The sequence below is a fragment of the Bidens hawaiensis genome, unplaced genomic scaffold (genome assembly GCF_021521415.1).
Source record: "Bidens hawaiensis isolate Kalapana, Puna unplaced genomic scaffold, B.hawaiensis_p1.1 tig00013942_1, whole genome shotgun sequence".
Taxonomy (NCBI): Eukaryota; Viridiplantae; Streptophyta; class Magnoliopsida; order Asterales; family Asteraceae; genus Bidens; species Bidens hawaiensis.
The window spans coordinates 469,142-484,954 of NW_027492192.1; the positions used below are offsets into that span (position 1 = coordinate 469,142).

Genomic DNA, 15,813 nt, shown 5'->3' on the forward strand with positions numbered 1-15,813 from the left:
TGAATGTTATATATGGATGATGTATGATCGTTGTGAACGAATGCTTGTCGGGGCGTGAACGATCTTCGGATATTGCACGTACCGACAAGGAGTATGATTGTTAAATGAATGATGTGAAGAACGCCTAGAGTGTTCTTACGATATGATGTAATTATTGTATATGCGAAGTAAGTGTATGCAGGTATATGAATGGTATGTGAGTTCTACGTCTGACGCAGTAAGTTAGGATGGCAAATCCCTCTAACTTCCGTTGGGCTTAGACTTGGCATGTGATGGCGTAGTTAAGGACTGTGGGCCTTATACGTGTTATAGATGATAGATGAGAACGTAGTTAAAGACTGTGGACCTTATACATAATTTAGATAGGAGTCAGCATAGGAAAGGACTGTGGACCTTATACGTGCTGTAATTGTATTGTGGAAGCATAGGGGAGGACTGTGGACCTCGTACGTGCTATGAATTAGGTTGCAACATAGGGAGGGACTGTGGACCTTGTACGTGTTGTTAATGTAGGATGGTATAGGGAAGGACTGCGGACCTTGCACGTACCATAATAGGTAAGCATAGGTAAAGACTGCGGACCTTTTTCGTGTTCACGACCTTGAGTATAGGTATAGACGGTGGACTATGAACATACTCTACGTGTACTGAGGTAAGTGATAGTAGTAAGTGTGTATGTAGAACAGAAGAGTAACTAGTTAAGTATGAGTATGTATCTTCGGATACGTAAGTATGTATGATATGTGTATGTAATGTACGTTACCTGATTAACTAGAACTCACTCAGCGTAGCTGACTTTTAGTATGCACGCAGGTGAGCTGAATGTAGAGTTATATGAGGATGACACATGGCATGGATTGAACGGCTGGCATCTGAAGATGGAAGAAACGATGGTGTTTAAAATATGATGTTTTAAGTTGGTTTTAAAAAAGGATTTAATGTTTTGTAACGAATTATTGATGTTTTATATTCCGTGAAATTTTTAATAAACTTTGATTTGTAGAACTGTGTTTATGAGTAAATCCGACGTTAAAGTAGGGCTACCGGGAACGGGGCCTTACAATAATTGGGTGAAAAGGGGCGGGGGCGAGGTAATATTGTCGCCGGATGAAGAAGATAAATAATAATATTATAATAAAATGACCATTGTCAAATGGTCAACTTAAAAAAAAATAAAATTAAACAATATATATATATATATATATAAACATACACCCTTCTTCTCCATTTTATACACAAGTCATACCCAATTTCTTACAAAAAGTAAACAAAATGAATCCTATAAACAACCCGAACCAACCGAACTACCAACTCCCTGGTTTCGGTCAAGCGTATGGTTCGCAATCGAGCCAACCGAACCAACCGAACTACCAATTCCTTGGTTTTGGTCAAACGTATGGTTCTCAATTGAGCCAACCGAACCAACCGAACTTACAATGGAACCCGAGGAACCTGAACCAACCGAGCTATCCGTATCAATTTTCCGACCCGAATCTAAACATATACACCAACTATCTCAGCCCCCAAAACACAATGCCGACGTTCGGGTCTACACCACCGGAGTCGGAGCCGGTGACGGTACCGGATACGCAAACGTCACAGGCCTCCAGTTCAAGCAAAAACCCAACCCGTAAACACAAAAAAAAAACAACCGGGGGAGTCGATGGCGCAACGTGATTCATACAAGCATTGGAGCGAGGAGGAGGAGGAGGTGGCCCTTGCAAGGGCTTGGTTCGTCATTTCGGAGGATCCCAACGTCGGTAGGTTTTTTAATATTAAGTATTTATTAAAAATGTATTTAGTGTTTATTAAAATGTATACTAATTGTGACAAATAATTTTAATTTGTAACTAACTTTCAAGCCACCCGGGTGTTTTGGAAGAAAGTATTTAAAGTTTGGCTCGAGATAACCAATAAACCCGAAGACTACCGGGGAAAAGAAGCGGTTCAAGCCCACTGGAAGGGGTTTAACGCCGATTGTCAAAAATTTGCCGGCATATTTAATCGGTTGCAGGGGCCTGGCTGGCGTAGCGGCCATAACGACGGCGACATTATAACTCAAGCCTTGAGCGACTTTCGAGCTCATGGCCAAACTGTTGAGCGCCCCGGGAAACCGTTCAAGTATTTGAATTGTTGGAAAAAACTACCCGGTTGCGCGAAATGGGCCGGGGCACCAACCGTTCCGTCGCCCGACGAGCCGGCTCATCCCGACCCTCAAAAAGGTCGAAGACATCGTCGTCGACAAATCCGAGCACACCAAACACACCCTCCGATGCTCGTAGCTTCTTCCTGAACGACACAGTTAATTTGGCCGAAGATTTTAATATACCCGACATGAGGTAGAGGAGTTGCCTTGACCACGCGGGAGATCGAGGAAAAATAAGGGGGAAGGTTCGTCGTCAACACGATTAAATACGGAGCCCGTTGAAATAAACGAGTTGGTCGGTCGTTTGGAAACAAATGCCACCGTAATTGGAGCCGACCTTCGAGCATCCAACAAACAACAAGAAAAGCTGAACCAGACGTTCGAATTAAAACAAATGAAAGACGACTACGAATCCCTCAAAGCGGAGGGGTTTCACGAGGATGCCGCATTATTGTTTCAACGCCGACGTGAAAAAATGCGCGAATATTACAAATATTAGTTTCTTTTTTTTAGTTATGTTTTTTTTATTTTTTTCTTTAGTTATGTTTTTTAATATTTTTAGTTATATATTTTTTTTAGGTATGTTTTTTTTGTATTTCTTTTAATTTTAATGCATTTTTATTTAATTATTTAAATAAATTGGTTTTTATTTAATTAGTTTAGTTATAAAAAGAAAATAATAAAATAACACACTGTGGGCCCAACTTGTAGCCCCTACACCATTACACCCAAAAAACAAATTTTTACTCCATGCTGACTGGGCGCCACGTGTCACAATTCGTCCCCAATTGTAGCCCCTACACTACACATAGCCTTGGGACGTCCATTTTACTATGACTATAAACTAAAGAGTTAAATAATTTGTCTTTCTCGTATAGTAAAAGTAGCAGGTTTTAAGTCTAACTTTAGAAAGTAGCCGGTTTGATATAACATTTTTATGAGAATTACTAGGGAACAGTTAACTAAATTCACACAAAAAAATCTTTCAAAAAAAGGTATGCATTTATAAAACTTTAGGTGAAATTGGGTTTGGATTTCTTTTAGCAAAGTTACCAAAGTGTTAGTGACAAATACACACCAAACTTAAATTCCCTTCGTTACTTTCTTTCTATCTTTTTCCTTGTAAAATAATATCTGAAATCGATATACAAATATTTTAAGCCATAATGAACACATTTTCTTTATAATAAATAAAAATTTCATTTACTAAAAATAAAATAAATCGCAATGACGTAATTAAATTTTTATAGAACATCATTATCAATTAAACGAAAACATAATTGAACTTTAACGAAAACCATAAAAGAACATATAAACGGTAGAATACTCATATCAACGGGTGTATATATGTGTGTGTTTGACATGACATGAAATATACAGGTTTGAGTTTAATGTAAATGGATCAGGGCCAATTTCGTGCAAACCCACAAACGTATTTAGCTAAACCGGTTGCGTTTGTGTTATAGGCCCGTTTAATCTTGTCATAACTTAAATGATTAGTTATTTGATGTCGACATTGGCATCAACTTTTATAATCTAAACAGTTTTCAAATATTAGATGCAAGATTAAGGAATCAAAATTAAGAGTTAGACGGGTCATGCTTGTGCCAGCTGTCGGGTTAAGTTTCATGTTCGGGTTTGTGTACATGTTTGTGTTAAACTTCCCTTTACAAACACGACCCGTTTAGCAAAACAGACACAGGAAACGTAATGCACTTAAATTTTATGTTTTGGGCCTCAAAACAACATGGCTTATTTGCTTTACATATATGTGGCACTAGAACTTAATCAAAAAGTAACCAAACAAATATGTGACACTAGAGCTTATAAATTAAAACACAACCCAAATATTTTTAGTTTATATTTGTTTCTATGTGAAAAAAAGTAAACCAAAACAAACACAACCAACATCTCATCTTGATAGTAGACCATCTTGTCGCCAGCTTAGAAATATTTACACAACATAACGACATCGTTTCCGAACATTTCTTGTTCTTCCAAGCCCGAAACACCGTCGTTGCCGTCATCGCCATCACCACCGCCGTCACCATAACTGATGTAACCGAACACAAAAATTAAAACCCGGAAGCTAAGAAAGACAAGTTGCTTATAAATATCAGATAACCAAAAAAAAATTCATTTAAATAGTCAACAACAAGCCGGAGCCCTACGGGCTTCGGCTAAGCCCGTCTGGAGCCACAGCAAGCAACCGACGTTTGTATCGTTTAAGAACAGATGCCAGGTTTTCTTTTCCTTTGGGGAATGCCACGTCCCCGGCTGCGGTCCCGGGCCGGCCCTTTCTGCATGAGATGGCGGTTTCGACGTTTTTTACTATGTCCAGGAGACTAGCGGCGGTAGTGCATTTCCCTCGGCTTGGTTTTGCTGGAGGTGGCAAACTGGTGAGGGATTTGGGTGGTGATGATCTCTGTTGGCATGAGTCCGGAACTTGAAGGCAGAAACACGGGCTTGCTGGCACACGCGGTTTTGAAAATGCTGGTTCTATTATTCCCTACACAAGTGAAATTATAATTCAAATTTACTCTAGTACGGGTGGGGTCAGGTGGGTCGGGCCTAAAACAATTTATGTCCAGAAAGCTGTCTTTTTTAATTTTTATAAATAACTAGCGCATTAAATATGATTATGAAAACGACATTGTTTCAATAATAATCTAGTTTTTAATTTAACGATTATAGAGAATTTATGTAGCATAAGTACACTTTGGGAGACTTTGTTTCACCCGTCTACTTTTTAAGTTAATTGTAGGCGTGTGAATTTCTGATACTACACGAAAACGCAACACAAACCTAACACAAATTTGCTGGTTTCCGATAAATGGGGTTGGGTCAGTTTAAGGTCAAACCCGCGACACCGTTTAGCTAAACAAGTCGTGTTCATGTCAACCCGGCGAGTTCACGGGTTGACGTGTTTTAACACAATTTTTTTTTATGTTTTATGTAACAAATTAAATTAATTGGGTATATTGTGCTAAAACTTAACTAAAAAAATGTAAATTTAAAGTATTAATACGAGAACACGATAAAAACAAAAAACTTTTGGGGTCAACTGGGTTGTGTTCGTGTTAACCCACGAGTATGTGTGTCGTGTTCTGTTTCGTGTAGGGTTGGACCACGACTTGTTCACTTATCGCCAGAATCGACCCATTTACTTATAAACGGATCAAAACAGCGACCTCACTAAACAAGGACAAAAGCAACCAAAAAATAATAATTACCTGAAGACGATTAAGAACGTATGTATACTTTCCCCAAAGCTCGGGCCTACTTTCCATAAGCGAGAGCTCGAGAATCCTATGCATACACCAAACACCAAAACTTTTTATAACCTCAATTCTCCAAACACAATCCTCACCGCAATTAGGAACCGATGTTACAAGATACTTATTATACTCATTTTCATCAACTTTTGTTCCGCCACCACGGGCCACCCGATTCACCTCAATTTCATACAGAAACCTTTCCCGAGCTGCCACACGGTCCACAAGATCCTCATCTAACCCCCCATTTTGCTTAAATAGCCATTCAGACCCTTCAAGTTTCAAAAGTTTAACAACACAAAGCCTAAAAGACTTCAAAAGATTCCCTTCGGAATCCACGATATTGGGCCTCGGGTTGACCTTTTCAGCCACACCGAACTGTTCTAACGGTTGTTTTGACCACATGGACCACGTGTCTGACCCGGACCCCGACCCTAACCGTGACCCGTAACTTGAAACCGGGTGGTAAGCAGCTGCATCCTGGGATAAATTAGAATAAGATAAACCACCGTAACCGGAAATTGTCCCGGATCGGTATAGCGGGCCTTGGTAAACCGACTGCCCGAGAGTTCCATATCTCGAACCACCGTCCCGTTCGGGTACGATCTTGGATTCCCGATTCGGAAGGAGGCCCGATATATCAGGCATGCTGTAATACTTCTTCTCGTGCACGTTCTCAACAGGGCCCACGGGCTGAATATTGCGATAAGCTCGTTCGGGTTGCATCGAGCTGTTTCTGGACACGACTGGATCCGGAAAACCAGGTGGCTTCGCAGGTCGTGGCCCATTTTGCATGGTTTTCGTCACGGAGACCGGAGATTTGTAGTTTGATGAAACGAGTGGTGGTGACTTAGGAGATAGTGGTTCGATTTGGCTTTGAAAGTAATCAGAATTTTGCATGGTTTGGTTTATATATGACTTGATTTGATACCCGTGAACCGTAGCGGGCTGATCCGTGTACGGGCCAGAAGTATGCGGTAACCGCAAACTATGGTATCGTTTCTCAGGATCCATCACATTTAGACCTGGATTAGCTGTATACGCATCTAGTAACTGTTGGTAGCTGGTCAACAAAGAAGTTGACCCGCGTTGCACCCCATAAACCGGATCGATTACCGGGCTGGTCATATTTGTAACGACCGGGCTAGCCTTTAAGTTTACTTTAGAATCAATCCCGAGCAACTTATCGAGTTTGTTAAGTCTGGCATCTTGTGTCATTTCCCCATGTAAATCAAAAAGAAGCTTCCAGAAATCATCTAGTGTTGTAGCCAACTGACGTCTGGCGGCCCGCCCTAACCCACCTAGCTTTGAAAGACTCGCGGGCCCACTCAAAATGTCATCGTTTTTCACGCCAAGACTCCTGAATGAACCTGGCCCGTTAGAGGTTGGAGATTGATTCGTTTCAGTTCCTGTTCCCGATACTGGTACTGTTTTCGGTGGCTCTTTGGGTTCCCAATCGGGCTCTTTCACCAAATGCGGGTTTCCATCTATTCTCACCGTCTTTTCAACCGAATCATCTACTTCACTTTTCAAAACTGGGCTCGGAACACTTTCCACAATTGTTGGTGAGTCATCAGGCTGCTGCAATGAAGACGGTGTGATATAAGAAGAGTTTTCTTCAATGGTGGTCAAACGAGGCCCGCTATCATAGTCTAAAATGTCATCTGGCAAATTAAAATCACGGGCCGAATCAATACCACTCTCGTGTGTGACCATTTCTTGAATTTCTCTCGGGTTTTCTTGTTTTTCTTCAATAAATGATGATTCGGGAACGATATCTTGAATACTATTATTATCATCCCACTTTTGAAAACTGGGTACGAAACTTGCAGATTTCAAAGGGGTTACCACGAGCCAAAGCATAAGTAAGATGGACAAACTCGCAGTCGTGAGAATAAAAACATACGGGCCCCACATCGTCCACCTCAAATTACTAGCCCAATCACTGGTTCCAAACATCATCTCAACCACAAACACAATCACCAACCCGAGAATCCCGACATAAGTAACCCAAACTATATACTCGACATATTGTGAAATTTTGTTCACACCCATTATCGATCTCGATGAAGCGACACGGAAAAGCGGGACCACTGATGACGGGAGCAAAACCGCCACCGTGATTTGAGTACACAGCATAAGTTGGTATGCACCTTCGGCCCCCGAATGCCACGCGTACGTAAGTGCTGGAATTAAGGATATGAATCTGATTGTTGAGTGATGACTCCAGCCAGGAATGTCGATTTTGAAAAAGTTGAGGAGGACCGATTGACCACTGAACTTCCACGTCAGCGCGGTTGTGTGATACGAAAGAACCAGAACGATAACTAAAGCAAAAGGCGCCATTAGGCTCCTAAATACCTGAAATTGATTTTAAAAACCAAATTATAATAATTTTATATACACAAAATCGACATAAAAGATAATTATTTAACCTGGTCCATTAGAGACAACGCATCCTGAAAAGTAGACAAATCAAGGCCCGTGCTATAAAATACATTTGCTGCGGAGTTCATGAGAATGCAATTAATGACGAAAATGCCACTGAAAACGCAAAAAATGGCGAACAGATGGTCATTGCATAAAGCCCCCTTTGAAACATGTGCCGGTCCCTGATGTTGCTGCAAAGATTCATATAAACAATCAAAAACCCGACTTTAATATGAAAATAAAAAATTAAATATATTATACCTGCACAATAGACGAATGCAGATAAAAGTTATGAGGCATGATACTTGCACCGAGAAGACCCATTAATGCAAACGCACTTTCTCCGCTTAAATTTAGCAGCCCGCCCATTGATAAAGACGTGTCCCGTTGACTTGTAATGACCCCAAAGAAGTAAGAAAACAAAGCAGTGGTTGCTAACCACATGCATATGAACTTTGCTTTCCCATTCTTCTATAAAACAATATAACATATCAGTATTATAGAAAATGTGTAAAAGAAACTGGAATAATATTAAGAATAATAATATACTTTAGCTTACCAAGTAACTAGAGAAAACTGGACATAAGAAAGCATCAAGAGAAGTCAAAACGACACAAGTGAAGAGACCGATGCCAAATGTGAGATTAAGCGCATGCGCAGTTCCCAAAATCTTGCAAAATATGAGAGTTGTTAAATTAGTGTGATCAATATATTTGTTAAATTAAATGTGTAACTAAAAGGGATTAAATTTACCATTGTAAGGTCCAAAGCGATCATAGATAGTTCGGCTTGAATTCCCAATAATACACATGTGACTGCATCATACTCAGTACTACAAATCTGCATAAGCATATAGCAATAGAGCACGAATTGGTTAGCTTAAAATGTTACACATGAGGTCTATAACTGTTACTAAGAAACTAACTACCAATAACAGAAATAGTTGCAACTGAATTAACCGACTTGCTACTTGACTAATTAGACCTGTAAAAGAACCGAACGTTCAGTGAACACTGAACAGATTGTGAACTGTCTGACACGAAGTTCATTATATAATACATAAACGAACATGACAAAAAATTTTGTTCGTTCAATTATATGTTTGTTTATGTTTGTTTGTTTACATTCATTTGTGCCCGTCAGTTTAAGTCCGTACATTAATATATTCATTTTAAGTTTTGTTTTTGGCCAATTAAAATTTTTTTTTAATAAATTTTAAGCGCAACACATTACTTTTAACTAGTTTTAGCTCAGTTATGTTCGTTCATCTATGTTCAGTTATGCTCGTTTGTGTGTGTTCATGAACTGTTCATTTATACTGCTAATGAACAAACATATACGAACATGAACAAGACAACCATGTTGTTTACATCATGTCCAATTGGTTGTTTGGTTATAGTTAAACGAACAAACACATTTACAAGCCTATAACTAACGGTTTGACTCTGACTTTGACTATGTTACAAGAAAATATTGCACAGCCTTTTTACTTCACACACAACAGCTACTTTAATATTTTTCAACAGCTTCACAACACAAGTCTCTATTTCCACAAAAATATCATTTTCAACCAATTTATCTATCAATTAACTTTATAGAACAAAAACCAAAAAATGTACCTGTGCAAGATCTCTTCCGGTGACCACAGCAATAGAAGCGGAAAGGTATTGACATAGAACAGCAGCCAAACTAAAAACAAACATAAGTACAACAAGATCACAACCAAAACGGGCCCCACCCTCGATTGTTGCAACCCATTTTCCTGGATCAACATATGTAATTGCAATAAAAACAACCGGTAAAACAGCTGTAAGCAGCCTGTGTGTCATGTTCGGTTGGGATTTTTCCCTCTCCATTTCAGAAATAACTGTAAAAACGCTAATTATTGAACGGTTGAGATTTGATCTGGTGGTCTCAACTTTCAATTACATGATAAATGTTGGCATAACAAGATTTTGACACTCGTGGTCACAATCATAACCAACTTCATGTCAGCTTTGAAAACTAAATATCCAAATTTGACATGACCGTGTCTTCCCGAATCCAACAAGTCAAGTGAAACTACAAAACAAAAAGGAAAAAAACATTAAAAACACATGTAAAAGTCATTAATTTAGAATCTAACAAAGTAAACACATAAAGATTTTAGGTTTAATTGGAGCAAGTATATACAATTTTGACCAACCATTTAACTTTTAGATTCCCACATTTGGGAAAGGTGAAACTTTAGCTGAAGAGCACTTTCTTTTCAGAACCAGTAATATGTTGAGAACCGCATAAGCACATGTTTACATGTCACTTGAAAAGAGGAAAAGTGAAAAACAATTATCACTAAACTTTCTTTAAAAAGTACAAAAATTTGTAGACATGTGCATATATATGTGCATGTGGTGCACATGTGTATATGCTTTTCAACAAAAAGACAATCACTACAGTGTTTTTTAAAAACACCAATCGTACCCAGTGAATCCCACAAATTGCAAAGCTATTGGTAGTTTGTTAATCCTTACCGTATTTTTTAAAAATTAGCCCTAAATTATCGTCAATTTATATAATAAAAAGTTCATCGGTTAATACAGCTCTCGTAGTTCTCAACATACTATTGGTGATAACAATAATAAACATCAAATTTCATCTTAGCATATTTAAAATTTTAAGTTTTTAACCATTTCAAATTAACTTCATGAACCCGAATTCGATTCGATTCATATGCAATTACATTAACACAAGCTTCAAACAAGCAGATCCAATCAACTTAACACCCAACTAAGATCTTCATCATCACCATAAACCCCAAATTCAAGAAACAAAGTCAAAACCCTAGAAATCCAAAGCATTCAGCTTTATAAACTGGGATCTGATAAAGATTTGTTTATCTATCTATTCTTGCAAACCCAGAAAAACCCATGAAGGAAATCCAATAGAAAGTCAAACTTTGATGATTATAGCATAAAGCTTTGAACTTTAGGGTTTACCTTTGGTTCTTGAATCTTGATTGCTGTTCTTGTTTAAGGGCTGTGATTGAAAGCTGAAGGTAGATCTGATAGGGTCTAAAAGAACGATCTTTTCAAGATGAGAGAGAGAGAGAGTGTGTATACAATATGTGTATCTATATGTAGATGTGTGAGTGTGTGAATAATAATAATGATTATTATTATTATTATTATAGCAGGGGATCATATAGCTATCTTAAAGTCAGAGAAGTCCAATTGAAAACCAGTAAAAAAGATAAGTTTTTTTAACAGCAAGTGTTGACATATTTAAGTGTTTTTTTTAATGACCAACCAATTATTCCGTCTTTAGGTGGGTAAACCAATGACAAAATTTGTTCTCATATGTTCGTGATCGAGACAACGTTGAGTAGCCGAAACTCATTGTCTCATGTTTTAGGAAAAACTCATTGAAAGCCCACTATAGTAAAACATTGTTGGAATATAATCCAAATTTGAGACTTTGCAATTTCCAACTTAAATCTTTTTTTATCCTTCAATACCAGTTAAGCTAAAGCTTATTAGCGACATATTTAGGAAAACTGAATAAAGAATGATATATTTAGGTAAATATTGACATATTTAAAAATGTATCATACTAACAATGACATAATTAGGTAATTGTTATACTAATAAAAGCATATATACAAGAACACGGTGACCGCAACGACACGTATGTATGGACACGTGTAAGCATTTCGTGCTTTGCTTTACTGTAAACGTGAACGTATTGTACACGGACTTGTAATTTTTTTTTAACGTAAACGTCAGTTTTAATTACAAAAACAGAATCATAAATTCATTAACACCTGTTTTTTCGTCATCAAGTCGGTTAAGAGTAATCACAAACAATGAATATCAAAAAATAGTAATAAAATTAGTCGAACAATTTGAGATTTTTGATGGTTGAGTTATTTCCTATAACCGATATTTATATTTAGTCATAGTTATATGTTTATAAATAATCATAATAACTGAATAGTGACTGATACCAACAAATATATTACTACTTTTGTATAAATTGTATATTGTATGTGGCGAAGTATTTTCTTAACTTTTTTTCTAATTAACTTAGTACTTGTCCTGATGGGTTGCTTGTTGAGTAGGCAAAACTCCAAGAAAGAAGAAAGAAGAAAGAAGATTGGGACAAATTTTCTCTGATATATTCTTTAATGCATAAACAATACAATATATATAGGAAGATTGAAACTAACTAACCATGATCTAAACTTAAGCATAAAGACAAACGTGTAGGTGGTTACTCCCACTAACCTAGTTAAATGCATGCAACATGGAAAATAACATAATTATCTAAATGAAACGTGGAAAACAAATTAAACTGCCTTGACTCCTTATTCCTTCTTATTCAGCCGAGTTGTTGTCGGGTCAAGCTTCGGGTCAGTTATGGGTCGGGTCACCTGGATCGTATCATGTCCTCTCCTTCTTTTTTATAATTAATAACAAGTTTGTTGTTTTATTCGTTCAAAAACTTTGTTAGACTTGTTAATAAAGAAAACCGACAGAGTTATGCTAAGGTCTAATCACTAATGTTTAACCAATAGTTAACACATATTGCTGAACCAACTTTTTTAACAATAAAGTGTTTATTAGACCGTCTCCAACACGCGTATAAAGAGCTATCAATCGTTATCCCGAAAGTTGCATGCTGCGCATGCCACTGTCCTAGCTACGTGCACCATATGTAATATATATATTTTTTCTCATATACACAAATAATTAATATATATATAAAATGGTTAGCGTGTAGAAGTAGGGGTAAAAATGTATTTATAAAAGAATTAGTAAAAAGCGTGTGTACATGTAACTAGGCATGAGAGAAGATGAGTTGTAGCGTTGTGGATAGTCTAACAAAAAATAATTAATTAAATATAAAAAATCCAAAAACCACAAATCCATGCAAATGTACATATTTCTATACTTAGAAAAAATGAAAAGTAATAAGGAAAAGAAATTAAGTACTATAAGTAAAGTATAATTAATGTAGTGTTCAATGTGTTTAAGATTTTTTATAAAAAATTTGGCAGTTGTAAAATTTTTTTTAATGCGCATATTTATACATAATAAAAAAATAAATATGGAAAAGAAAGAATGAAGAGAGAGAGACATTATTATTTTTCTTAAAATTTACAACTTTCATTACAGACAGTATTATCTAGACGTGCTTCTCTAGTTACTTTTTTTTACATGGTCTATTTTTCGTCATTTTTAATCATAAAAAATATCATTTGCATAGTCTTTTCTCATCTTTACCTTAATTTTCTTATATTCTGTTTTTATAGGTATGATTTATGTATGAATAAACGACAAGCTATATATGATTTCTCTTCATCATTTCATTTTGATTTGTGGTCCTTATGCATATAACACCATTATCAAGTTTCTATTTTGTTATTAAAGACATTAAATGCAATTGTACTAGATGAATAAACGTTGAGCTATATATGATTTGTAATACGAAAATGTCCCGGTTTAATAAAAAGAGACATTTTATATTACAAATGGGTTGAATTGTTGTATAACTTTTAGTTACAAGTTGTGGCGAGTGCCTTATTTAGTGAAATCGTCAAGAGTTTAGAAGTGAAGTTTGATCTATCCCCTCGCCAAAAGGCGGTGTTTGAATGCCTTCGGGCTCCTCGGGCTCAGGATTTTCTAACGGCCATCCCCATTGAAGGATTAGGCCAACGTATGTCGGGTTTGGAGTATCGGGCTGTCCTTAAGTACCGGTTAATGATCCCTATGTTCCCGACGGATGAACCTTGCCCAATTTGTCGTAAGGTCTGTTTGGATTCTTTTGGTGACCATGTGGTGCATTGCAAAGAATTGCCTGGCTTTAAATACAGACATGATCTGGTTAGGGATGTTCTGTGTGATGTTCTTAAACGGGCAGGGATTTCTGCTAAAAAGGAGGCCCCTGTTAACTTTCTCACGGATCCTATTGAAGGGAGGTCTACTTTACGGCCAGCTGATATTCTTGTGTTCGGGTGGGCAGGGGGGAAACACGCCTGTGTGGATCTTACAGGAGTGTCTCCTCTTGTTGGGCTCAGGGACCGTGGGTTTGTTGTGGGTCAGGCTGCGTTGAAGGCTGAATCGGGCAAAGTTGTTAAACACGAGAAAGCTTGTTTAGATAATCAACATGTCTTTCTACCATTTGCCTTTGATACATTTGGTTTTCTGGCTCCAGAGGCTGTGAAATTTTTGAGTAGGGTTCAGCGCGTCGTACACGGAACCTCTTCAGCTTCTAGGTCCCAAAGCTTCGTTTTTAGCAGGATTGGCTTTGCTGTTCAAAAGGGGGTTGCGGCGCAGCTTGTTGCCCGTTTGCCTGCCACTTTATTGTAATCGTTTTATAGTAAATTATATGTTACAAGTTTAAATTTTAGTTATCGATTTGTACATCCAACAAGCAGGGGCAAATCCATGAAGAGCTTAGGGATGGCATGAGCCACCTTCAACTTTGTTGATAAAGTGCAAAATTAGTGCATTTTTTTTCTTATTCATTTTATGTATTAAATATTCCTGAAAATGTATTATGATACCTCCACGTCCAAATATCCGTGGATTTTTCTTCTAGATCCGTCACCAACAACAAATGAAGCAAGATAAATTTACACCAGTCGACTCTTATCATTATTATAATCAAAAGCCCTAAAATATCGATTTAAAATTCGGAAAAAACTTAACGACATTAAGTGTTTTTTAACGGAGGTCCACTGAGAGAAAAATGATCAAAATGTTTGAATGTTGTCATTGATTTTTAAAGGTGAGATTATTATTGACTAATACACAAAATTTGGCATTATTTTTTTCAATTAAACGGTGAGCTATGTATAATTTGCAATATGAAAATATCAAATTTAATAAAAAGTTACATTTCATATTAATTAAATTATGTGGTATAACTTTTAGTTACACGTTTAAATTTGAGTTATCGATTTATATATGTACGTGTGTGACAATAAGTATCTTTAGGTCAATAGTATAGAAAAAAATATTGCCACGATAAAATGTATTAGTGATGTGTTTATATCTAACAGGCATGGACAAATATGTGAAGAGCTTAAGGGTGGTCTTAGCCACCTTAGCTTTGTTGATAAAGTGCATAACTAGTGTATTTTTCTTCTTTAGTTCTTTGTTTTATGATTAGATGTTCTTTAACAAATAATATGAAACCTTCAAATCCATTTTTTTATAATGCCCGTGGATTTTTGTCAAGATCTGTCACTGCCAACAAGTGATAGTGGCCTCTAAAAGAGTTAAAAGTTAAATGGTTAATCGTATCTAGTTTTTGTTCGTTATGTATGTATAGTTTCTTTGAAATTACAGAACGGGAAGGCTAAAATCTTATTTAAAAACAAAAAATAATAAAATGTAATATAAATAAATTAATAAAATGTTACATAAATAAGCGATGCATAGTAAACATAAACGTTGCATTAGCAAAAAAAAAAGTTACACAACCTAGACGATCTATTAGTTTATAAACATGAACAAACAAACATAAACGAATATAATCAAACAAATATAAAATAAACGTACACAAATGAACGTTTAAAGCATAAATGAGCAAACAAAACGTATGTATGTTCGATCATTTAATTAAATAAACAAAAAAAATTGTGTGTTTATTTACCGATAAATTAGTTAAAAGTGTAATAAATTACAGACACCTTATCTTTATTCATTCATTCATTCATTCATTCTTCATAACATTTTCACTCATTTTGTAAAACCCACCCCATAAACCCTAACTCATTCATTAATGTAATGGCTTCCTTTCAATTTCCTTCATTGAAAAGTCATATCTTCAATTCCACCAATAACCTCCTCCTCAAACCATCATCTCGATTATTGTTCACCACAAACGTCGCCGTTTCACCAATCCAACAACAATTGGAATTGGAATTGGACCTCAATAATAAACTCTTTGTCGGCAATTTGCCGTTTCACGTCGTGA

The 15,813-nt window shown here is 36.7% G+C and overlaps 1 protein-coding gene across 2 annotated transcripts; it reads right to left on the reverse strand.

The window, feature by feature from the left end:
* Nucleotides 1–4,124: 4,124 nt before the first annotated feature.
* Nucleotides 4,125–11,003, reverse strand: LOC143545375 (ethylene-insensitive protein 2.2-like). 2 transcript variants are annotated; one of them, XM_077037286.1, is made up of 8 exons: nucleotides 10,827–11,003; nucleotides 9,471–9,912; nucleotides 8,605–8,691; nucleotides 8,411–8,521; nucleotides 8,113–8,319; nucleotides 7,857–8,042; nucleotides 5,380–7,782; nucleotides 4,125–4,655 (listed from the first exon to the last, which is right to left on the reverse strand). In XM_077037286.1, the coding sequence occupies exons 2-8, from the start codon at nucleotides 9,705–9,707 to the stop codon at nucleotides 4,314–4,316; spliced, it is 3,573 nt and encodes a 1,190-aa protein (XP_076893401.1). In that variant the 5' UTR covers nucleotides 9,708–9,912; nucleotides 10,827–11,003; the 3' UTR covers nucleotides 4,125–4,313. The 2 variants fall into 2 exon arrangements, with proteins under 2 accessions (XP_076893401.1, XP_076893400.1); XM_077037285.1 differs by having other exon boundaries at nucleotides 8,113–8,322.
* Nucleotides 11,004–15,813: the final 4,810 nt, after the last annotated feature.